The sequence below is a fragment of the Oryzias latipes genome, chromosome 14, assembly GCF_002234675.1.
Source record: "Oryzias latipes chromosome 14, ASM223467v1".
Taxonomy (NCBI): Eukaryota; Metazoa; Chordata; class Actinopteri; order Beloniformes; family Adrianichthyidae; genus Oryzias; species Oryzias latipes.
The window spans coordinates 17801966-17828271 of record NC_019872.2 but is presented as its reverse complement, the minus strand read 5'-3'; the positions used below and the strand labels follow the sequence as shown (position 1 = coordinate 17828271).

At 39.1% G+C, this 26306-nt stretch overlaps 1 protein-coding gene across 2 annotated transcripts in view; it reads right to left on the bottom strand.

Annotated features, from left to right (window-relative positions):
• Positions 1-9576: 9576 nt before the first annotated feature.
• LOC101156600 (roundabout homolog 1) overlaps positions 9577-26306 on the bottom strand; it is a 119409-nt gene continuing 102679 nt past the window's right edge. The window contains exons 12-31 of one of the 2 annotated variants that reach the window (XM_023962574.1): positions 24524-24729; positions 24356-24437; positions 23659-23824; positions 23401-23567; positions 23158-23279; positions 22026-22260; positions 21774-21895; positions 21516-21687; positions 21227-21424; positions 20570-20596; positions 18808-18847; positions 18470-18624; positions 18018-18356; positions 17182-17298; positions 16957-17092; positions 14572-15122; positions 12796-12936; positions 12491-12712; positions 10505-10605; positions 9577-10415 (exon numbers count right to left, since the gene is read on the bottom strand). In XM_023962574.1, coding sequence (XP_023818342.1) covers positions 10389-10415; positions 10505-10605; positions 12491-12712; positions 12796-12936; positions 14572-15122; positions 16957-17092; positions 17182-17298; positions 18018-18356; positions 18470-18624; positions 18808-18847; positions 20570-20596; positions 21227-21424; positions 21516-21687; positions 21774-21895; positions 22026-22260; positions 23158-23279; positions 23401-23567; positions 23659-23824; positions 24356-24437; positions 24524-24729 — 3326 coding nt within the window. In that variant the 3' untranslated portion in view covers positions 9577-10388. Of the gene's footprint in view, positions 10416-10504; positions 10651-12490; positions 12713-12795; positions 12937-14571; positions 15123-16956; positions 17093-17181; positions 17299-18017; positions 18357-18469; positions 18625-18807; positions 18848-20569; positions 20597-21226; positions 21425-21515; positions 21688-21773; positions 21896-22025; positions 22261-23157; positions 23280-23400; positions 23568-23658; positions 23825-24355; positions 24438-24523; positions 24730-26306 lie in introns of both variants that reach the window. The other variant, XM_023962573.1, reaches the window with a different exon arrangement.

Sequence of the window (26306 nt, the reverse complement as noted above, 5' to 3'; positions counted from 1 at the left end):
TGCTGTCATGAAAGGTGCTATATAAATAAAATTAATTTGAATTTGAATTTGAACCAGAACCCCACTTGAACCGGGTGCCTTCTTGCTGTGAGGCAAGAGCGCTAAACACTGCGCCACCATGCTGCCCCAATTTGAACACCATTGGCCAAAAGCGCTTTTTCAGTGTGTAGGGCCCTCTTTAGGCCTGGACCACCCAAAAGTCCACAGATTCCATACTGGTCAACCCTGTATGGGTGCATGTGACTAATGCAGAAGTGATCTTGCTGAAAATCTGAAGTATCATCAACACTAATGTAATTTTAAAATAATTACATTCTAATTTCTGAATTTTTGTTTGTTTGTTCCTCTTCTATTGATATTAATTTTTGTTATTATTTTATGCTTATTGTCAGAACAACCGTCAAACTTTCAATTTTATTTTACGATAACAACTGCACCTCTGTGTGTTTACATTCACCAAATAGAAACTCACATTGTTGGAATCCTCCAAACTACCTGTTAAAGGTCAGTGTATTTTTCTATATCTTGATCCAACAATTTGTCAGTTCTTTATAATCTTTCTGTTGATGCTTTTTTTTCCCCTTCCTATACCACTTCAAGCAGTTGAACCCTGAGGTCATCTTTATCTGTTTAAAAAAAAAAAAATCTCCCCTAAGGTAGTTGTGTTGCTGGAGAAGGAAGGTAGGATTATTGTCCTGGCCAATGAGGAATTCCCAAGATAGATTCAAACCTCCAATTTGTGACTGGCGATTTGCTGCAATTCCACAACCAGACATCTGAAACGCCATAAACATGTTGGACAATCCGGTTTTCAATCTTCTTGAAACCACTCCCCCCTCAAAAAAAAAGCTATGAATCTCTGCAAAAAAAACATTTTTCATGACAGTCATTGAACTTCCCCTCTATCTGACAATGTTTTTTTTTCAAAATCTGCGGTAGTCAGAGTCGGTGTGACAGCACCCTCTGATCTCTGATACTCACTATTCATTCCTTATCTGCCACCGTGTAGAAGAAGTCCCCCCCCCCCCTATATTTATTTATTTTTCTAGGCAACATTTACAGCATCAGACAGGGATCCAGCCCCATAAACAAATTTTAATTTCTTTTACAGCAGCTGCAGGAAGCTTCATTATCTCTGACAGCTCCAGGTTCTGCACCCCTTTGGCTCCCTTTAAGGGGAAAGTAATCTTTCCCGAACACAACTCCAATAAATTTAAAGTCATAAACGTGCCCTTCATAGTTGCATCATTTTTGCCTCTCGTAACCTCTCAATCTGTATTACAGCATCACACCCTTCTCAAACTTGGCCCTCGTCCTATCACTGAGAAAAGCTGTCTACCTCTGACACCTGCTTATTGTTTCACTCTGTGAAGCGAATCAAAGTTTGCTTTGCCTCAAGACGTCTTTGCTGCAGAATTACTTTCTCTACTAGCTCAGTAACCTAAGATGTGATTTTTTTTATTAACAATGCACCAGGAAAGCTGAAATCTTGCAAAAGATGCCAATTTAGAAGTCAAAGACAACGTGTCAACCATATTGGATGGTGTTAACAGGCATACCCTAATACTCAGCAAGATAAAGCAATGCTGTAAAAAAACTGAAAATTCCACACAACTATGGGAAACTTTTGTCACCTACAATTATTATAGCTTTTGCAAAATTTGCTATTTATAAATGTATGTATTTGATACTCATTTTTTATATCGTCGAAATGAATGATTCAGTGTGGATTTGCCATAAACAAGCATTCATATATCATTACTTATTCTAACTTCATTTCTTGCACTGACACACTATGAGAGGCCGCCTGAGAGATAATTCAAACTTCATAATCACAGATACCATCATACGCTCACACACATACCACTATAGTCTTACTCACACAACAGTTTACTCTCATATGCACAATCATACTCTCATACAAACACTACTATACTCTCATACAGAGGGTAGTGTTTGAGCTGCAAATCAAATTCATGCATACGCACAACTATTCTTTGTTACAAATACAATTATTTTTTACTTACAAATTATATTATACTCTTATGCATATTCCATAGTTATTTAAATAGTGCTAGGAAGGTGTTTAAAAGACTATAATTGTCTCAATTAAATACAATGATTGTGCATTTACAAAAGTTTGATGGTATATATGTGAGGGAATAATACTATATGTGGGAGAGCATGACTGAACAGGAAGTTGCTTTGATCAAACAGGAAGGAATCTTAAATTCTCATTACCTCATTGGTTAATATGTTTAAAAACAAATTCTCCAAATTTAGCTAGCACTAGCTAACTTTACAGCTTTATCTGACCAGTGATAAACAACTATGGCATACTTACTTCTTTTTCTTCTTCTTCACTGGCAAGTTTTTTGGGGGCAAGTAAATAGTAATGAAGCTGACATTACTATATGTTTTACTCATGCACTAAGATGTGTTCAGGAAATTATGAGAGAAACTGACAATGTTGGACATAACAGCATGCTAATGAACAGATTATTCTTCGAGCTTACTGGATATGCAGGGACAATTTCTATATCTCTCTCAATTAGTCAGCAACTTGAAGGGGGTAACAATCCAAGTTTAGGAGTTCTGGATGAGCTGCTTGAATGTTTTTCTTTCATAATAAATTCCTATGAAAGTTTTATTTCATAGTTTTATTTTATTTTTTATTTAAGTTTTATTTTATTTTGAGTTTGAGGTCCATCTCCCGAAACGCTGATACCGTGGTGACGTCACATGGTTGACGCGGAGTCTAGCTTCGGAGGACATGCTGCTAGCGCTCCCTGACGCACCTGCTCTAAAAATCCGCCGCATTTCTTGCTCAACTGCCTCATTAGAAAAAGCCCCTGTGGATGGCGGCCGCCGACTTTGTTCCAACATTTCGGACATCGTATAGGCAACAGTTGTGGTGTTTAGGATGTTATTTAGCAATCCTATAGCCTCACTAAGACGTTCCCGATCCGCCATTCTCCAATTTTTTAAAGGTGGGGTTTGTCAGGTCCATCATTTCGCGTCGCTTGAAAAATTACCTATAGCAAGCTGAGAATTTAGTTCTATGTCCATTTTAATCAAAATAACTTCCGTTTCAATCCAACTCTCTTACATGTGCAATTATTTTTCTTCTCATACCATATCATGTTGTTTTGCATTCACATTTATTTTGTCACTTCCATATTACATAAGTATGTTTGTATGTGCAAAATGACACTGTGGAACATGTCAAAGTATTGAAGTCTCTGTTAGCATGTATGAATGTGAATACAAGAAGATATGACTGTGCTTATAAGACAGTATATAAATACTTATGAGAGAGTACACCAATATTTATATGAGAGTATGATTAGGCGAGCAAGAGAGCAAGGAAGTATATGAAAGCGAGTATACGGTTGTGTGAGTAAGACTGTAGTGGTATGTGTGTGAGAGTATGATATCTGTGAGTATAAAGTTTGAATTATCTCTCAGGCGGCCTCTCATAACACACGGTACTAGTGGTGCTCAATAATCTTATCACCCTCTCCTTCCCTCTCACTCATGGTGCAGAAAGAATGAAACTAATCCGTCCAGACAGGCAAAGGGAATGGTATCCCACAATTCCTTGCGCAGCTGATCTAACAGCAGCACCAAAGTTACACCTACTTAATTTAATCAATTTGAATAAAAGTAAAATAACTGTCTGATAATTATGTGTTATTTTTAGGTTGCATTAACTCAAAAAAATGATTTATCTGAACTGAAGCAAATAATTAGGTTAGATCAATGTACAAAGTTTATCTTTCCAACATCCATACGTGGTCTTATCACCCTCTCATGTTGGAAAAAGTATTATCTGAGCTTTTTCTTCCACTAAATCATCTTCAAATGGACACGCCATGCTCCATCACCTCTCTGAAAACAAACTAAGGTTCAACTAAACCTGCTCCAGAGCAGGTTATGTACAGAGTATGAGTTGCCTTTCAACTTGACATACCCTGAAACATACCTTCATTTTTGGAACAGAAAACTGAGGTTATCCGCTTCCTTGGCCTCAAACAAACCGTGGTAACTCACATAACCTGCTTTTTGGAATACCCACCTGGAGTTGCCCATCCCTGTTTACCTTCAACGCAGTTTTTAGTCTGCCTGGGTGACAGACTTATGTATTTTGTCTCGCTTAATGCGCCTTATAGTTTGGTCTGTCATTTAAACGACATTAGTTTAAAATCGAACATTTAATGGAGGTGTGTCATATAATTAGGTGAGCCCAATAGTGCACAAAATATGCTAATTTTGTCTTGTAAATACACATTTTTACATTTTAGATGTCAGAGTTAGATAGAAACTGAATCTCGGTTTATAAAAGGGTTTTATTGACCGCCAAACACTCAGACATCATCCCCTCATGGAGCCGGCCCCTCATAAAAGGCTGTTTGAGGCTGACAGCCATCAATTTCAATTTTGTCTGTCAGCCTTGGTGCAATTTTGCCACATTTGCCCTCGCAGTACTGGATGCTTCTTTGACGACATATTGCAGGGAATCTGAAGGATAAACACTGCAAAATTGAAAATGAAACTTGGCATCTCCTGCACACACAAACACACACAGTTCCTTAGAAACCAAAGCAAATACTTGAAACCCCTTCTGCAGACAGCAGATAGTTTTTGAAAAAGAAAAACAGAGACGGAAATGGCAGAGTAGAAACCATCACGTCATGGTTTTGAACAAAGGTTGCCTTGAGTGGAAAACGGCACTAACGTTTCGTGTAGCCACTTTAGCAAATAAAACCTGTTTCATCTAATTAAAGTCTCACTCTGATCATCTTTTGATCTATTTCCAAAGCATTCCCAGTGGTCCTTTGATTATAAGCATGCCGTTATAAAAAAAAATGGTGTTGTTTTCTAGAACATATTTTCTGCAGAGCGGCAGTTGTTCATTCGAAATTTGCCTCTGAGTTGTAAGCGGGGCTGTTTGCACTGAGCAAGCCCGCCCCCGTTCCCATCCTGCTAGCTCACAGCCACTCAAAACCATAACCTAACATAACAGATGCAACAAAAATGGCGAGGAACATATTGAAGCAGCAGGACAGTTTTTAGCTAAACATCCGCTACAGTAAATGTTGTGAGCATCAAATAAGCTGGCATTTGTTGAACATCTTGATTTTTTTTTTCCTGATTCATCCTGGGAGCACTGGAGTGGACATCACCCTTCATGCCTTTTAAATGTACCAGTCAAATCGCTCAAGCTTGAAGTGATAACTGGACCGACATGGTAAAAATAAAATCTCAGTGTGTCACAGCTATTGACAGGTGCACAGCTGTAAAGAAGGTCAGCCTTTCTTTGCACAGAACACACAAAATGTCCTTTTGCTGAAAGCATCACAGCACACCTGCGGTGAGTAACCACACCCTATAAATGCACCCATTTTTCTGTTATGGAACAGTAAATCGGCAATTCAATTTGAACTTTTCCTTTGAAAAAAAAAAAACATAATTCCCCTGTTGTTGTCAAGTCCTGCCATGACTTTTGTGCTTCTTCTTTAGTTTATATAATATTTTCACAAAGTAAAAGCCTATTTTTGAACACTTATTCTTCAAACACAGCTCTCAAAAATGATAAACTTTAATAAGAAAAAGAGTTACATTTAAGGTTTATGTCTAACGCCCCCGTGTAAATGTGAAATTCTTCTTTATAGCCTCTGAGCACACCGCTGATATGCGAGTGAAGGGACACAGCTAATGGAGCGTGGGAGAAAAATAAATGTCTCACACCTTGACCCACGTGGTCCATGACTCACATGCGACCTTATCATCCCCATCAGAGCTTTAGAAAACCCGCAAGCGTCTATATTCACTCAGAAATGAAAGCAAAACAGTTCTCCAGGAAGTCAAGCAACCCTGGCCCCTCTTCGTTCATCACTTCCTGCATACAGCATGACCCCAGTGACTCCAAATCTCAGGGCAACATATTGGAGCAGAATTCAACAAACCGAAGGGATTTTTCTAGATCAGAAATCCAACAAATAAATCCTTTTAGTGTAAAGCTGGGAAAGGTTTTGTGGCCCCTCAGACGAATATATATATTTTTAAATTATAAAGGAACTCTACAAAGAGATTTTCTGTTAGTTCCAAGATGAAACGATATTTAATTATTTAATAAACTTACAGCATGATCTTTGATTGACCATATGACTTAAAAGCTAAGATGCTCATTGTTTAAGTATTGTTGTATAGTATTACTTTTAAAATGTACGTTTGGCTACATATTTTTTTTTATAAAATGTATATCACTGATTCTTGAGAGTTGGGACAAAACTGTGCATTGCCTGCAAGGAAAATCTGTTTGTTCAAATCATACTATTTTTTTCATGATAAAGGTTACATATTGATGTAAATAACTGTGTGCTATTTGATTATGTAAAGGTTCAGGCAGGATGTTAAAAAAAAACCACTTTTTATTTCATATGTTTACCTTCATGCAGGGCTGTCCAACCTTTTTGGCCAGATTTTATTTAGGTGAGGGTCAACCATTTAGCCTGCATTCTTTACACCCTCATAATAACATTAAATGCAAATGAACTGTTTATTTATTTTAATATGGGATACTTTCCATTTCTTCAAAGCCTGCTTAGCTGAGGGGGTAATAAGCAATTTTGCAACCTTTTCATCATCCCCTGTGGTGTCTCCCTATGCTTTGTCAGACTTTCTGCATGCATGTTACATGTCTGTCCCAGAGGTTGAACAAAGGATCTCTGACTTTCCCACGCTGGTCCTGGACCACCGAATAAGCAACCGATGAAGGATTTCTGTAAAATGACATTAAATAATTGCTTATTTGCAGAATAAATGGACTAATATGGACGTTCTTGATCGTAAGCTACAAATGAAGCCCATCTTCAGTTACCTTATGCTCTTGGGAAAACAGAAAAATGGTACGTTTTCTAGAATATGAAGGCATTTGCTTTAAGTTATTATGAAAAGAAAACCAAAAAAACAAGAGTCATATGAGTTACTGCTGGGTTACTGAGGGAAGTGTAAAATGGCTGCAAACACCACACTTCTGACTCACTACTGGATTAAGAGAGGTCAGAAAAGGTAACTTCATCTGTTGCTTGGAGGTGGGGGCTGATGCTTCGATCGGCTGCGAGATGAGTTCAGAACAGGTTGTGACCATCCGTGAGTTTCAGTCTTCTGGGAAAACCATTGGAAAGGTCACAGCAACAACAGCCCTCACCTCACTGCTGCGTCGAGCTGGAGAAATCCTGTCCAAGTGACAAAACATCTGATGCTGTTTCAAAACTGCGGTGCTATTCTGTGATGACTTATAAACATGTAATAATAATAGAAGTAAAAACAATGTGTGTTTCTTTTGTTTGATGATCATCAAAAACATTTCATTGTTAAGACATGATAAATGAAGGTTTAGATCTTATTCTTCCTGACATCACAGTAGATCAGATTTGCTTAACCAGAGAAACATTAATTTTAAATTGAAGGTAGACAGTAGAGCTTCAAACAAAACACAACAATAAAAACTTGTTAGTAATTTATTTATTCAAGCTTTTTTGTGTTTTTACATTTTAGAGCTTTTCACTAAAACCACTTTCAACTATTTGCCCGTCGTTGTGTTTTTTTATTGAAGTTTTCAAATTTCTTTATTTTATCAAAACCGCAGGCGTATGGCTCGCAGGGGCTATCATCCCCGCCCCCGCCGCCCCTTTTCTGACCTGCCCTCACTGGCTGAGCCGCTGTTACACGCCCCTCACTCTCCCCTTCTATCCAAGTCACCCTGGAGCTGCAGGTGACAAATTCATTTAAATGGTAAAATGGTAAATGGCGTATACTTGTATAGCGCCTTTCTTCCTACAAGGACAAAGCGCTTTACAGTCACAGACCCATTCACCCAGTCACACACACATTCACTCACACATTCACACACTGATGGCGGCTCCGCTGCCAAACACAGGCGCCTGCCTACCACCAGAGGCAAGGTGGGGTTCAGTGTCTTGCCCAAGGACACTTCGACTCATGGGCGTGCAAGGTGGGAATCGAACCTGAAATCTTATGATCATGGGTCGACCGCCCTACCGCTGCACCACGGCCGCCCCGAATTTAAACAATTTTTTTTTTCAAGATGGCAGCTTTTCTGTTGGTGTTATCTCCATAGCAACCATTATATTTTCTGGTTCCCTGGGGGTGACGAACAGGTCTATGTGATTTTTAGAAGATTCTGCAAAAGAAGACTTTTGGATTTTCACTCCCACATTCCCATTCGGTTCATATCGTATGCTATATCATTTCGTTCAGCTTGAGCCATGGATTCATGTATTTAATTTTCACAATATTTTGGGTAAAATTGTGTGAGCAATAAGGGAACACCACTTTTGCGAGCTAGCCACACTAAGGCCATTCAGGATTTACAACTTATAAATCCTTTTTTTTTTGTTTTTTGTTTCACAAAAAGCTTCCTAATGATGCTGGAGGAGTTAGAAGGTTATAGATCAAAATTCCCAGCAAGAGTTTAAATTTGTAGCTGGTCCTAAAGGTGATGTTTTTGAAAAACACAGATCAGCCTTTTTTTGGGGTCAAAGGTCATCGCAACATTGTTGGAGTTGCAGACTTAACATTGTGGCATGTGTATAAAAGGCTGTGTAGACTTGTTTTCTTTTCCAATATTGTGTGAAAATCGTCAAATTTCTCACTTTGACCAATGGCTACCAAGCTGTAGGTCCTGTGGCCATCCCATAATAGTTTCACAAGTTCTTTTGGATATCACCGAGCAGCTGGACATCAGTTGGCTGCATGTAGGACTGGCGCATGGGAAACTAGGGTTCACTTCCCAGGGGCATGATGAGCTTCCTCCAGTGTGGGTCCTTGGGCAAGGGGCCTTCATGCTACTGCCTAACTATAAAGCCGCAAAACTATAAAGCCGCAAGAGGCCCACATGCCCGGATAAAATACAGGTTTGTGTCAGGAAGGGCATCAGGTGTTAAATTCTCTGCCAAATCACCTGTGCAAAGCTGATTCACTGTGGTGACCCATGAAGGGATATGCTGAAAGGTGAACCAAAACATTTGGATATTCCCAACTCGTGTTTTAGTTTTCGAGCCCCTTTTAGACCCATTCAGTGTTTTTCTGCTGCTGTGATGAATTTGTTTTTGTAAGAGTAAAGAAGTTTGATACTTTTGTGGAATTCCTATTAGATAACATACAAACACCTAATTTAACATATTGGAGTTTCTAAAAGAGCAAAACTTTATACATTTGGAGGAAACTACCAGTTCTTTTTTGTTAGTATGGACATTTTTCAAGGCTGCAAGGTGTACAGTACAGTAGAATTATGACTACACCTATTTTTTTTTTCAAATCTTATAATAGTATACAGACAGATAGAGAATTAAGACAGAATTTTTTTATGTTTAGTTTTTAAATCAGTTATAATAAAAAGCAGGACTTTAGCCTCTGAGATGATATTTTATTTCATTTTTGCTTGAAATATTGGTTGATTTTTAATTTTGCAGATACAGTTTGCATGTCTTATGAAATGACCATGTTGGATTCTTTTGATTCATTAAATCACAATTGTTGTTTCCAAAATATTTTCCAGCACTCCTCCATCATTTATTTAGCTGAATTCAAGTGTTGCAGAAAAGCTGACACAGAAAAGCAATCAGACCATTTTTCTTATTTGTTTTCTTTTTTATAATTCTAAACGGAAGGCAAAGCACCGAAGATGATAGAAAAAGAACCTTTCCTTTGAAATTGCATGCAGTTGTCAAGATACACATAACGGAGGGTTTAAACAAGTAAGCAGCTCAAATATATGCAACTGAATGCACAAACTCACTGAACAATCTTTGTCTTATGCATTAAAAGCTTCATAAACAACCGATTTTCTCCCGAGCAAAAACGTATCCGTACAACAAAAGTAACTGATTGTGCTTTTTTTAACCAAGTAGAACAAATAATACAAAGACTAGATGTACACCACGTAGAAAACATCAACACTTTTATAAAATTTGAAGCACTTCTGTGGCAGTAAACAATTTACAACATGGCTGGAAATGACTGTTTTACAGTAATATAATAAGACAACAAACAAAAGACAAATGAACTGCATCAAGCAGTTTTCAGAAGCAATATTTTAGTGAAACATCCACAACTAATTTGCATTATCTGTACTCCGTTCAACCACCAGCAGGTCAGAGTCCTTGAGGAAAAAAAAAAAATACAAAGAAAGCACACAACAAAGAAGTCCAGAGACTTAAAGATTTTTTTTCCATATTTTTTCCAACACAGTGGGAAATCCCAAGTAGAAAATGGTTTTGTGCAGAATTTCTTGTCCTTTTTTTTTTTTTTTTGCAAAAGTCTCAGTCGCTTGTAGCATTTATGGGACGTTTTTCAACAACTCACAGTGCTTCTTGGCTTTTCAGGAACTGTGAAAATATAGAAATAAAAACCATTTATTAGTTTTTCAAAAGGATAAGACAATCTGCCTTGTTTTTTACGCTGAAGTCCCATTTACCTCTTCCACCTGTACTGTAGGGGCCTTCAGCTCTGCAGGTTTGGTCCTTGAGTTCCCACATGACTGAAAGCTCAACGCATTAGAGCCCAGCTCTCTATGACCTGGTGGAAAAGAAGGACGACTATACAGAGGAACGTCGGCAAATTCTAAAAAGACACAATGGACATAAATGTAAAGTAAAGCCACGTTGACACAGCCCTCGACAACAAGAAAAGTCTATCTAAAAGCACATTTCAGGCTCCCATGTTCAAAAATATTGTGTTCACACATAGCTACACACATTCTCATGACCAATTTTGGGCTCTACATACAAAACATGCGGCCATTAAACAGGTGTTGCAAGTTAAACCTTGTTAAACTTTGACCAGCCAGAGTCTCGGATTTGATATTGAGTGATGAATGGTTGGTGTTGTAAAGCTCCAAGCATTCAGTGATCCACGTGTCTGTGGCGTTTGGTCATAAACACACAGAAAACGGGTTTTGGGCTTCCACATTTGAAACTTTCACATCCATACATAGCTACGCAAGGTTCTACAACAGATGTTGGGCTCTACGTATGGAGTCAAACTTGAAAAATTCAAGCTGAAATATTGGGGTTCAGCTAAAAGAAAAACTTTGAAACTTTCTGTAACTTTAAAATAAACGTAATTATTATTAGCAAGTTTCAAACCTCAAAATTTCAGTTTAAAAATGTATTTTTTTATTTTTTTACTTTTTTATCCGTTTCGATTCGGAAAATTTCAGGTTTGAGACTGCCACTTTGTGGAACGTAGGGGCGAGGCTTAGATAAAGGACCAATAAGAATGAAGCTGAAAACAATCAAGTGTAACTTAACCTTGTGCTATCCTAGGCACTTTAACGTTGGGATTTGGGTCATCTAGACCCAATAGACAGTGTGTTGAACCTTTTTTCTTCAATCATTTGTGATCTTCACTGGTGTCCATGGATTACATGAAATCTTTCCACCTTTATCCACCTTTGTCATGGTAGGGAGAACACGTCAATGTAAGGGTGGGGTCATCTAAGATAGCACAGGGGTTAATTAAGTTTATTGTAGTTTTTTGCTTAACTCCAATACTTCCGCCTTTTTTTTTCTTCAAGTTGTTTTATTCGGGTTTCATATCTTTATGACCCCGATTTGACTCCATATCTACTTACAAAATGCATGGCCATTGAACATGTGTTAAACCTAAATCAGCATGAACTTTGACCACTAAAGCACTTGGATGTGATCGTGATGTATAGATGGCATCTCTTTTCATGTACGAAAGTGCCACCGTTTGAAAATTGATCACGAAGGAGAAATTAATAATTGCGGTTTATGCTCAGCTGGAATTATGTGATACCAAGTTTTCCACATTTCTTAATGGAACTGTGAAAGAAAAAGCCTGGAGCAAGATACACGAAATTTGCACTGCTTTGACATTTTGCACCAAGCTTCTCCCAACTGTAGGTGGCAAAAATGCGCTAGGTGGCAGTAGAAGAAGGGTCTAAGGCAGGGGTGTCAGAATCCAGGCCTCGAGGGTCAAAGGTCTCAACAGTTGCAGCTCCTTGTTGGCTAACCACACCTGATACAGGTAATCGGCAGCAGATAAGGCAGGATTTCTGGAAAACCAGCCAAAGTTTGACACCCCTGGTCTAAGGGCAGGGATGCCCAGTTTGGCTTAGTCAGTTTAGTTTAGCGATTACGTATTGTATTTTATGACGGATTTCATGTTCTTATACAATTACCAGTATGAAGCCCGTTGACACAAGTATGTTGTTGTTAGGCTATTAAAAATTGAATAAAAAGTTGAATTTAATTGAATCAAACAAGAAGAAGCCCCTCTTTGCTTGCCCAGTGTGAATAATAGTGTCAACACCATGGGCTATATACGTATATACTGTACATTCTTGATCGTAGTCACATGCCCGGTGTCTAGTTTAATATTTCGTCTATCATAAAAACCTCAAAATAAAAAATCTGAGGGAAATTGTATCTCCTACCTGAGTGCTGTCGGTTTTTGTTGTTTCCTTTCACTGCTGATGAAATCTTGTGCCTGTCCTGGCCTTTGCTCTGCTCAAATGTACCTTCCCTGACCCTGTGAGTCCCAGTGCTTCCTCGTCTACCCCGGGACTCCCCAGAGCCCATCCGAGGGAGCGTGGCCCCCCTCACCTTGTTGTCCCCGTGGCACATCTGGTTGGCGAAAGTGAGAGGCATGCAAGTGTCTGGGGACAAAGCAGGGGTTCAAATGTTAGTGCTGAGGGGATCTGAAGCAGCAAATCTCATTTTTTTTAGAGTCCATCTTTACCGTCACTGAAGACATCTGTGGGTTTGCAATCCTGCTGACCAGAATGGCTCTGTTTATGCCTCCGGGGCCTTTTATGTGTTATTGCAGGACTCATGTTGCTGTCTGTTGACATGGGGCTACTCGCTCTCTGCTGCCTCCGGCCTGATGTTGTCAAAGATATTTCAAAGGAACCATTATTTACATACCCTACTGACAGTATGTACTTTTAAAGAATTTTACAATTACAACATATAATTTTACCATTTCTTTCCATTTTGTAAACATAAAAAATGACTTGTTATCTTCCTCCAAGACCTAAGTGTTGATGTGCATCACATTAAAGCAGCCAGTGACAGAGTTGGACACATATTTTCCTACTGACAAAAACCTTCAACTTCAAAGTGCACTAAAATGTGAGATCACAAAATGCCAGTTACCACAATACTTATGCTCCCAGCTTTCATTTCAATCATTCACACAATAGATTTTGGGGCATATCAAAGCAAATAAAACCAAACCTTGAATTAAAATATCCAATAAATATAAATTTTATACCCATTCCGATCATCTTTTAATCTGTTTTCCAGGTGGTTATTTATGTATGATTTTGCCATTTTTAGCTATCTGTGTCATTTTTCTAGGACATGCTTTCTGCAGAGCAGCACTAGTACGTTAAAAATTAGCATCTGAGTTGGTGTGGAGCAACCCCGCCCCCCTTTCCCATTGCTGAGAGCTCAGAGAATGGACCTCTTTTAACCTTTGCGCTATCTTAGATGACCCCACCCTTACATTGACGTGTTCTCCCTACCATGACAAAGGTGGATAAAGGTGGAAAGATTTCATGTAATCCATGGACACCAGTGAAGATCACAAATCATTGAAGAAAAAAGGTTCAGAGCACTGTCTAGTGGGTCTAGATCAGTGTTTTTCAACCAGTGTGCCGCGGCACACTAGTGTGCCGTGGGAGATGGTCAAGTGTGCCGTGGAAAATTGCCCTCATTAACTGATCTAAAAACATTAACCATCTCCAGGAAATCAGCTCTTTGTTCATCCAAACAGGTCCTGATAAAACACTGAGTAGTTGGGAATATGAAAGATCATAAAATACTTTTTTCTTTGTGTTTAATTGATTCTATTAAAGACATTTTGATAAGAATGACGGCACCGCGATTTACTTGCAGCTATAACTGTTTTCTGAAAAGTCCCGCAGCTTTTACTGTCTCCACGACTCCACCAATCATTCTTGAAGGCTTAATCACATGTCATCAGTCTGACCAATCAGAAGTGTTAAAAGTCTAAACTTCCTTGTTCCAATTTAGCTCATAACTCACTCATTTTCCACAAAAACACCAGCTAAAGCTCGTCTTTAGCTTTAGGCTGTAGATCAAAACAGACTATGAGTTTCTGCTTTTTTTTTTTTTTTTGGGATGCTGGTGTGCCGCGGGATTTTTGTCAAGGTTAAAGTGTGTCGTGGCTCAAAAAAGGTTGAAAAACACTGGTCTAGATGACCCAACTCCCGATGTAAAAGTGCCTAGGATAGCACAAGCGTTAAAAGGGTATTTTTCGTCTGCAACAAGTTGAATAAAAAACAACAAAATCTAATTTTTTAGCTAAATTTCCTTTATATATGTCATCCATCATGACAAAAAACCTACGGAAAGATGTTAAAAACACCAAAAACCTAATTTTTAATCAGTCGTCTTTTGGAATTTGCTGTTTTCTTCTCTGCATAAAGGAAACTAAAGACAGCAATGATGTTAAATTAATTACGATGCACAAAGAGACCATCAGCCTCACCTGACTCCTCACAATATCTGCCCACACGGATGCCTACAATATCCCTCGAGGAAGCCGCTGTCTGGTTGAAGTCACCATCCGTAAAAAAGGATCCCTCTGAAGTGCTGACAACACTGGACCTGCCTGATGAGATGTTGTCCTCTGACGCTGAGCCCCAGCTGTTAACCATGGACCCCGTGACTGATCTGTCCAGGTCCCCTATGCTAGAGGTTGGGGTCTGATCCTGCCCGTGGAGAAGCAGCTTGTGCGACGAGAGGAGCTGCAGCTGGTGTTTGTGCTTCTGGTGATTGTAGGGTTGGCTGTAAGGATCTTCTCCAACATTTTCCCCGTCCCCGACCTCTTCTTCTTCATTCTCTTCTTGTCCATCAGTGTCCACGCAGAGCGGTATGGAGCTGTAGGTGTGTGTGAAGCATTCGTCTCTACCGTGCAGGCCATTGCTCAGGCCTCCCTGTGAGGATGAAGCAGGTGGTTGGCAGCAGGTCCCTTCAGTAGGCGTTAAGGCTCTCACTAGTGGAGATGGAGCGTCTTGTGTTTTCTCCTCTGGATCAAAGCTGATGAGAAAAAGACGGACATGAGGTGATGTCTAACATGTATTTGTCATAGTTCATAGCACACAGTACCGGTCATTCAACCATCCACAGCCCATCTTTAAAGACAAAAGTACAACATCCAGTTAGCTTGATGCTAACCACTTGAAGGCATCCAGTTACGTTTTTTTAGTTTGATTTAATTTAAGTGTCATGCACTAATGTGCCCAGCCCGCATGGGCTGGAAGACAAAATACAGGAAAATGGCCATCACAAAAATACAATAACCCACCCAATCAGAGTCTAACAAAAAACAAAGTGTCCATTCTTATTGTCCATGCCTTTGCCAAAAAAAATTGGCTAAAATAAAAATGTCATTTTCAAGAAGCCAATGTAGAATTCTATCTTCAGATGACCAAAACAAATAAGGACATTTCTTTTTTATTACCTCATACAAACGAAGTCTGTGTTTTTCACACAAAGGACAATAAAACAAAAACTGAAATTCTTAATTAAATTGAACAGTTAGACTGAAAAGGTGAATTACAAATAGATACGAAAAAGAATGCATGTTTACTAAAATGTTTGCATCTTAAACTCAACGTGTTCAGAATGTCTCCAGCTAAGATGAAGTCCATTAACAGATTTGGGCAGACGGACATTTTTAGGTGTTATGTAAGGTGACGTGGATGCACATTGTAATTCAGCAACGTTTTTTTCCGATTCTGTGTGAGTTTGTGAAGGTTGGTGGACAGAGGGTTAGTGCAAAGCTCTCTGGGACACATTTGCATTGCATGACCTAATGAAAGCACATTGAGGGTTGTTAAAATGTCTTTTTCAGTGGCGGAGCTAGAACATTGGATGTGGGGGGGTCGGGAAAGTGGAAGACTTTAGAATGAGTAGAGAAGAAATATACATATTTCAGACTGTTTTATTATTGTTACTAAATGACAGCAGTTACTTTAGCTGAGTTATCTTTGGATCTTTGTCATTACTTATACTAATATTGACGCATTAATGGGCGCCCCCCTGGAGCTCCCTGCTCTTATCAATGTCTTGTTGTAAAACTTAGTTCAAAATAAAACTTTCTATGTGTAGGAAGATGGACAGAAATGCACTATAGTCAAAACCTCAATAATGGGCTGTGTCTTCATACACACATAACAGTAACACATTGACTCAATTAGCACATACGCCATCTGCACTTTATCCATTGAATTTAAAACTATCAAACTATAAATACTTGTTAATACGTGTTATAACTTTTCTAATATACTTTATTCTACATTTTTACACATATTCATATTACCAAAATACTCTGGATGAATGCAAACTGCATTTTGTTGCTGTGTACTTGAGACATGTGCTGTTCTATTCTATTCTATTCTATTCTATTCTATTCTATTCTATTCTATTCTATTCTATTCTGATATTTACATGTGTTAAATTGAATATATTTGATACTGTTTTATGCATCACATCAGGCTTAGTAAATGCCAACCGAAAGGTTTTTCTTCAATATCACTCACTTGTTAAGAAATCAAAAAAATCTTTTCTGAATTTTTAGTTTTGTTGTTGTTTTTTAACAAAGAAATCATTCGTCAAACCAACACAAAACCGAGACCCAAAAATCAAGGTTTTAATATTTCACTAAAAACATTTTTTTCATAAAAAAATGTACATTCTCTAAAGCTGATAACAATTTGTACCCTTAAATCCTACTGAAGCCCGTTTGTTATTTAACATTTACTTGCAGATTTTGTTTATCAAATACTGATTTTTGCTAATTGGTTGGATGTATGTGGCTGAAGAAATAGAAGAATGGGATCTTTGTCACTTGTGTCTGTGTTTCCAGTACCTCCTCTCCATGGGAAGACTGTATTCATCGCAGTCCCAGGCATCAGCCTGAACAGAGGACAGCTGTTCCCCCCAGCTAACCCCGTTATGTTTCGAGGCCTTTGGAGCCCTGACTCCTTTCCTTTGAATTTGGCTCCCTGAAAAATGTAAAGCACAGAGAGGTAAACACAGACACTGTTTGATTTGTAAATGTTTAGTAGAGGGAAGGACGCGTTGACAGTTTCACCTGAGGTGTTGCTGCTGCTTCTGTCTGAGCTGTGACTGGAGCTTCCTGTGCTGTGATTGTGTGTGTGGTTCAGCATCAGCTTTGGGTGGATCACGCCGCCTTCGCTTCCCTGCAGATCTAAAGACAAAACAGCTCAAATATTCTTCTTTAAAACATGTAAAGGTTGACACGCAGCCACTACGTCCATTAAGCGCACGTTGCATGGATGAAAACTGGTCATACGTGAATACACGTGAACACACGGGGAGAGAATGAGAAAAGTTGTGGTCTAGACGTGAAATTTTCACCGATTTTTCACAGGCGAACCAAGTTAAAACTACTGAAAAAGTAGGAATAAACCACGCAAAGAACACGTAAACCATGCGTGACTAATGTGCTAATTATGTGCAGTTCACTAGTGATTTGTGCGTCAATTACATAATTTGAATGTGATATGTGCGCCGTATAGGCGACATAAAAGTTATACGCCACTGGGACTCGCATGCAAAGTCTGTTAGACTTACGTGGAACAGTCGTGGAAGGCCACACATTTCCATATGCATTTTGTAAAATTCATGCACAATTGTGTAAGATTTACGTAATAATTGAATATAAACCACATTAAATCTGCATTAACTGTGTTATTCTCAACCGACCAAAAATTTTGAACAGCTCAAAACCGAAATAATGTAAATAAAACGGAACTGTAACCCTCGACAGACATCTGCGCACATTGATGATAGACGAAAGCAAGAAACACTTATATCATGCATATTTTACAAAAGAACCAAATTTCATACGTGGAAAATGTGCAAAATGTCCCCAGTGGCTGTGTTGCATCAACTCTTTGTCTTTACCTTTACTGTTCTGCTCCGCCATGCTGTGCTGCATCTGTGCAGCCATCTCCTTGGTGATTGGAGGCAGGTTGGGGGGTTGTTTCCAGCATGGTATATCAAGAGGTTCCGATAAAGACGCCCCCTTGTTCTTAATGCTGGCCTGAATGAGCTGTGTTGTGGCGTATGGAATGGGCTCATATGTGCCGGTGGAATCTCCTCCTGGGCTCACGTAGCCCAAATTGTTGATTGTTTTGATCTCACTAAGCTTGTTGGAAAGGTTGATGTCACTGTAGATGGCTGTCCCAAGCTGGCCCCCTTGTTTGCTGTCTGGATGGTTTCCATAGTTGGCGATGCAGTCAGCTGGGTGGAGGACGCAGCACATGAACAAAGCAATAACACGAGAAAGCAAAGGTTTTTCATCTTCTTAGAAAATGCTTTTTCTGAGTTATGAGATGATCTATTTTTGGACCAACCTGGCCGACTGTACGTGGTCATGTTGCTGTCACTGGTGCCATTGCCGTTATTGCAGCAATTGATGGCGCAATCCAAATGATTGGCACTTGCATTGGGCCAATTGTCTGGCAGCCACAGCTGGTTTAGTGGTTCACCCATGCTGAGAGGGCCAGGTCTACAACAAGGAGAACCACAGGGCTGTCAATCAAAAAAGCTGCCACCTCCTCACATCAGTAATGTGCGAGAGGGGCCAGGAGAAGCACCCAACCCCTGTCAAGAGCAGGGAGACATCTCCCCCTAGTGTTTCCACTGTGGAACCAGTCTTTATATAACACAAAGAGACAAAAATATCAGCAACCTGCCAGCGCTGCACGCAGATTCTCCTCTTTGATATGCAACTGAAAAGATAGAAAGGAAAGATTCAACTGTGATGAGCTGACACACTGATAAAGAGCCAAAGGGGGAGGAAGGCATGAAAGCTGGTTAAGAATCTGGGAAAAAGATGTGAAGCTTTAGCACACACTTCTGAGCATTCAGCCTATAGTCTGAAGGATTTCATTTGTAATACATTTCTGTTTCAGTATGAAACACTAAAGCAGTTTTTTTTTCTCTCTTTTGTTGATATTGTTTATCAGACATATGCTTTAGAAGAACCAATAGGACAAGATACAAAACAACAAATTCCCCCCCCCAAAAAAGAGGTAAAAGCCCAAGACCAAATTTACCATCACACCCAGTGCACCCACTATCTACTATAGTCCTGTTCCCTCCCTAAAACACATGTGCACACACATATAGATACAAATATATTCTACACACATTTTTCATGTATCAAAATGTATGTGTTAAATCATATTCCCCAACAAATTCCAGCATAATTCAAATTAGTATTCATTAATATTTACAGATATATCCCTTTTTACTTGTGTTTTGTATTGGTACATATCTATTGATAATTATTAGTGATGTCCCGATCAGAATTCTTTGTAAAACATTTTTTCTTTGATGAAAAAACTGTTATAAAGTGATCCAGGTTGGTCCCAGTTTTTAATTTATTGACCTTCTTGAACAGTTATAGTTTGTTTTTGTTTAGTTTTTTGTACAATACATTAACCTTTTTGCTTGAAGTTATATTTTTTTGTTTCTATTAATTAAAAACTTTTGTATATTTTCTTTGGAAATGATTTGTTTTCTGCTTTATATATTTTACCTGTTTTCTAATAACACAATCATAGTAATTTTACTAGATAACAGAGACACAAAGCCCCAGTTTTTATTTAGTTAAAAGTCTTAAAATATTATAGATATGATCAGTAAGCCTTGTGTCACACAGCCACTACGTACATTTTGCGCATATGGCACGGATGAAAATTGGTCATACATGAATAAACATAGAAAAAGTGAGAAAAGTTGTTGTCTTTACATGAAATTTACACAGATGTCTCACGAATGAGCCACGATAAAATCACGGAAAAAGTACAAATAAACCAAGCAAAGAACACGTAAATCAACGTATGTGTGAATACTGTGCTGTTTATATGCAAGTTGTTGGTTATTCGTGTGTCAAGTACAAAATTTGAACGTGATATGTGCGCCGTATATGCGATGTAAAAGTTATATAATGGTGGTACATGCGTGAAAAGTCTGTTAGACATACATGGACATATGTGGAACGGTCCTATATCTGCGTATGTGTCTTGCAAAAGTCAGGCACAGTTGTGTAAGATTGATCTAATCATTGCATATAAACTTCGTAAAATACACTTAAACTGTGTTATTCTCAACCCACCAAAAATATTGAACGGCTCAAAACCGAATTCTTGTAAAGACCCATCGGCCAAAACCCTTATTACGGATATTGACGAATAACAAAAGCAAGAAACACTTATGAATTATGTATATCACGCATGGATCGCGAAAGACGGAAATTTGTGCTGTGTGACACGGCTTTAATAAAAAAAGCTCATCATTTTCAGCCACATCTTAATGTGATTTACTTGATTGGATTTCTGGTTTTGTGTTTAAAAGTCATAACTTTTGGCCAAAATAAAGCTGTTTTATTTAGAAAATGACATCAAGAATGTGATGGTTTCATTTCACGAGCAAAGAGCAGTACATACCTGTTGGTGTAAAGGTGAATGATGGGACTGTAGGGACAAACAGGGAAACACAAAGGGATCAGACGGTGTTTCATTCAATATAACTCATCAGATTTTGCAAATTCATTAGAAACAATCCTGTGTTTTGATGCACGGAAACATTTAAATTAGCACATGCCATCTGTACCGCTGCTGCCTACGATTTATGTGTCCAAAGTGAAGGTTAATTAAGGGGGAAAAAAACAAGCTGACAGACAGGAGGATAACGGCGGCGGCACTGTGGCCGACGTGATTGTGGCAGGTTGACAGGCCTGTGCCTCCAAGTACCATGTTAGGTCAAGGAAGAGACAGTCTACAAATAAGTGATTAAAGGTCAGATTTTCAAAGCTAGCAATGCCTCAAATGCAGATTTGTCTGAGGTCTTTGTATCAAAGGCTGATTAAAACAGAAATGTTCACCCTTTAATGTCATCTGCTTATCTCTCTGGTAAAATAGTCCTTTAATGTCACTAAAATGACAAGTGCTGTGGCAAAATGTCATGGCTTGATAACCTCTATAATCCAACCTCTTTCTTTGATCGTTCTACAAAGGTGACAGATGTTTACTTGTTTTTTTCCTCAGCTCATATGGACATAATCGAACAGTTTTCATGATCTAATCTGAAACTGAGTAACACACCTTTGCGGATTCCAGTGTATGTGCTGCTGAGACCGCTCCTCTTCTTGCGGTGCCTGTAGAGCCACACACTGAAAATCATGAGAACAAACCAGCAGGTGGCGCCAATGCCAGCTATAAAAGCTGGCTGCTTCACCACATCTGAGATCTGTGATAAAGCATCTCTCCTGTCACTGAGGACCATCATCTGTCCTGAAGAGTCTAAAAAAAAGGAAAGAAACAAAAAAATAAATGTTAAAAGATACACAAATGGGTGTTTTTTTTTTTTTTTTAAACTGATTGAAACTCCCACCAAACTGAAAGAAAGCTGCTTGGCTCTTGACTCCCAGCCCAGCACTGTTGCTGGCTGCAACCTCTACACTGTAGCGAATTCCTGGTGCCAGACTGGAAATAAGTACAGAGAAGGTGGAACTGTCCACAGACTGGTTCACATGGTAGCGGCTCTCATTACCCAGGCACCAGATCTGTCAAAAAAGCAACGAGATGACAGGAATCGCCTGAGGGATACATCAAACCACACCGTTTCACAAATTTAGTTTTATTTTTGTACCCTGTACTCCTGAATAAAGCCATCTTCTCCTGCCTCTGGAGGTGGTTTCCAGGAAACAAGGATAGCAGTAGCATTGGCATCACTCTTTGTCACTGTGACCCCCTGAGGTGCTCTTCTCGGGACTGAGACAGAGAAGGACAGAGCTGAGAAACATGCAGATGATCCTTTCTGACATATGCAAAAGAAAGCAATAACTTTCTTTTAACTAAGAAATAAATCATAATTCTAAAGAAAGAGTAAAAAATAAAGTACCGTCTTCCAGTGTCCTGACCACCTTCACCTCACTGTCAGCTCCCTGGAATTCGTCAAAGAAGGGGCGCACTTTGAACTCGTAGATGGATCCTTTTTTTAGATGACTAATGATCATGCTGTCCTCCTGCGAGCCGTGAATCTCCAGGACACTCCACTGCACCTCGGGCTGGCCATGCTCGGCGGACAATCTGTAAAGCACCTTGAAGCCCTGGATGTACGGGGACTGCTGTTCTACCTGTCAAGAAGCATCAACATAACCAGTTTTCATGATCACATGACTGTTGGAGTACATAAAAGAGCATGTGAGGTGATTTTGCCATCCAAAAAAAAAAACAACCAAATCCACATTTTGTGGAGCAAAGAACATCTGGCAAGAAGGCTTAGTTAAAACCCAGTTAGCTGACTTTCCCTCTATACTTTTCTTCACATGAAATATGAGGGCATTAATGGTTTCCACGCAGTTCAAGTTCAGTAAAAGGAAAAAAAAAAGGCTAAAGTAGTTTCCATTCAAACCACACTGTTCTGGCAAAACCGCAGCATAAATCTTCAGGAGAATTTCCACAAAATTAAACATCTGCAGTTAAACAGAATAGATTGGATAGAGATTTGTCAGCAGACTTAATCTTAACCCTTGTGCTTTTTTATGGGGTCCAAATGACCCCACCCTTACATTATCCCTACCATGACAAAGGGGGATAAAAGTGAAGAGATTTTATGTAATCCATGGACACCAGTGAAGATCACAAATCATTGAAGTAGAAAGGTTCAGCCCACTGTCTACTGGGGTCAAAATGACCCCACTCCCAATGTTAAACTGCCTTGGATAACACAAGGGTTACGTGTTTAAAACTTGGTTTTTAAATGATTTAGTCAGCACTCATTAAAATTAGGAATGCACACTTTGAAATTTGGAGTTTAACTACTTCTATATTTCACACAACAAGGCCCACGTATATACTGTACTTTTCAAAATATGAAAATACTTTAGAGTATTCAGTAGAGACTAAATCTGTTACCTATTGTATTGCCTCACATAGTTTGTCAAACAGTCTGGCAGAAATGTGTTCTGCCTTTTAGATGTGAATTTGTGAACCATTGGACAGGTTCAGGAGAGTCCACAGACAAACCTCACCATCCACTGCAGTCTGACAGCAGATCCCGACAGAACTGTGGGCATGTGCAGGTGGATTACGACGTCTCCTAGTTCGTTCTGGATGTGACGATGGTCCACCCCCTTTATAATAGCAGTGCTGTCTGTGTACCAAAGCAACAAAAAAAAAAAAGGAGTGATACAGCAACAACATGTTATGGACTAAAATCAGCAGATGCCTGTACAATGTGAAGGAGAGAAAATAAGAGGAGGTGTGGCACTGACCCTGTGTTCTGACGGAATCTGATATTGGACTGGGATCGCTGAGGCCGTAAGTATTCACTGCTCGGATCATGAAGAGGTAGACGGCTCCAGGCTTCAGGTTCCTCAGGACAAAAGTCTCTGCTCTCACATGCTCTGCTAGGGTCACCCATCTGTTACCTAAAGTGTAACTTCAGAGTTTGCAACAAAGAATTGTGACAAAAAGTACAATCTATTACAGATGGATTTCAATATTGCTGGATCTACTGATGAAAGTCTTACCTGAATGCCTCGATGAGGTAAGATGTAGGTAGTTTCTCCTTATCAGGACTAGACTTCCACGACAACGTCACTGATGTCTGGCTGATGTTAGTGACTTCCGGTTTGGACGGAGCAGTCGGAATCATATTATTTTCCACGGGGTGATCAGACTTCCCAACCCCAAATTCTAATAAAGACAGAAAACAATACACTTATTTACACCGCCCACGACAACACACGTTCAAGCAACCACTTCCAATAAAAAGTTTATGTAATCACATATTTTGGGCTTCCGCCTTAAAAACTGTCGAGTTCATGCCTAGCTAAGTCCTTGCGTACAAAACGCGCGACCATTGAACACGCGCTGAAAGTAAAACCAGTTGAACTTTGACCAATCAGGGACTCTGATTTGGTAGTGACATATGGAAGCACCAACTGTTTGAAAATGATTAAAGCAATATTAAATGAACACTGCAACAAAAGTATTGATTTCATTACGCTAGTATCAATACTTCGCCTTGGTATTGATACTGTCGATACTTAGATTGATACACCCACCCCTAGCACTAGTGTTGGGTAGTGACTGTTCAGTGTGGACATCTGCTAAAAGCGTGTTCCTGAATGTGCATCACACGGCTGGTGTGAACTTAGCCATAAAGTTAACCATACTTTGATGAAAGTTACCTCATTTAACCTTGTTTCTGTACATATAACTCACCTTGTACTTGTAAGAATGCTGTCCAGGAAGCCTCCCCACCTGGGTTTGAGGCAGTGCAAGTATACATGCCCGAATCTCCCAGCTTAGGATGGAGGATCCAAAAGCATTGAGTGGTTAGAATCATTTGAGGCACGCTCTACAAAACCGCCCTGTGTCTTTACCTCTCACCTCAGTATGGTAAATTTTCAGAGATCCTGTTTCAGTCAGGGATGTCCTGGAGTCTGCAGGAGAAAGCACCACCCCATCCTTTTTCCAGTGAACTGTGGGGGGTGGAGTGCCAGCAGTTTGGCAACCCAGTTCCACAATGCTGTCCACAAGGACAGTCTGATTGCTGGGGCCTTGTTTAATGATGGGAGGTAGGTAGTCTGACCCAGCTAGAAGAAAGTAAAAGACAAATAAGAAAAGGTTCTTGTGAATATACTATTAAATGGTACATTATTGATGATAATAAAATACCACTAAAACATGAAGCCTGGGACTTTAACCCTTGTGCTATCCTAGACACTTTAACATTGGGAGTCTAGACCCACTAGACAGTGCTCTGAACCTTTTTTCTTCAATGATTTGTGATTTTCACTGGTTTCCAAGGATTACACGTAATCCTCTCCATCTTTATCCACCTATGTCATGGTAGGGATAACACGCTAATTTAAGGGTGGGGTCATTTTGACCCCACACGATAGCACAAGGGTTATGAGCTGGATAAAGACAAATGTTAACTGACCATCCCACTGCAATAAAACATCACATAAATCACAGAATATTGCTGTAGTTCTGTGTAAATTTACAACAGTTTTGTGACATTTTGTGGGATCTTTTGAAATCTAAACTGCTGAGATCCTAAAAAATAATAATGATAAACATTGTTTAAGATGGCATCTTGAAAGAAACAATTTTTTTTAAAGGCAATTTAAACCATACCTCTTCTAAATCAGTAAGCTAATTTGTATTTCCAAAAGAGTGTAGTTTCGCAACTCTTAGAGAATAAAGCAAAATTATAGCACTACTGGCAAAACATTAATGTGTCAAAAGATTTTGAATTTTCAAGCATAGAAACACTGTTTCCACAAATCCAATATAAATTAGAAGAGGCAGAGGAGCACTTGCAATATTTCTTGACAGTTTTCTGACAGTTTGCAGAAACTTTCTATCCATTCTGCATTTCTTAAACTGTAATATGAAATTTTATTCAAACTTTTTTGAGTATATTGGACAGGACTTGAAGAATTTGTCAGCTATGTTTGTTTTACATTAGGGCATACATATTTAGTGAAAATAACTTGCTAATGAACATAGTTTCTGCAAAACGACAGTAGTTAATCAGAAATGCACCTCTGAGTTGTGGGCGGGACTATTGGCACAGAGTAAGCCCGCCCCCATTTCCCCTCTGTTTACACGCTTTCCCGCTAGTTTACACACACTCACAACCCCAACCTAACATTACTCTTGCAACAACAATGGCGAGAAATATTGGAACTATCCAGCTGTGCAGTTTTGAGCCAGATGCCAGCTCAGACGAGAAAGACAAAAAACTAACTGGATCTATTTGTCTGCAAGTGGATGTATCGGAATGGAGTGAAGGAGAGAGCTTGTAGGTCAGTGCTACACGCTTTTTGAAGCTACATTTTTTTCATCTGCTCCTGATTTATAATGATTTGAATAAAGAAATACACAGAAGTTCAGTTTAAATCTTAATTTCATCACATATGTCCTCCATCATCAGAAAAATGCCACAAAATCATGCTAAAAACAGCAAAAACACAATTTTCACCGAAGTGGGTCTTAAAGATCTGCTGCTGCCTTATACTTTGAGTCATGCTGGTTTGCATGGTAATCATCAAATCTACTACTTTTTGTTTATTTTTTTCTTTGTTGTTATCAGTGTGCTAATCTATATCGCCAAATGCAAAATTAGTAATACTAATAACTTCAAGCGGTATGTCAGAATGTG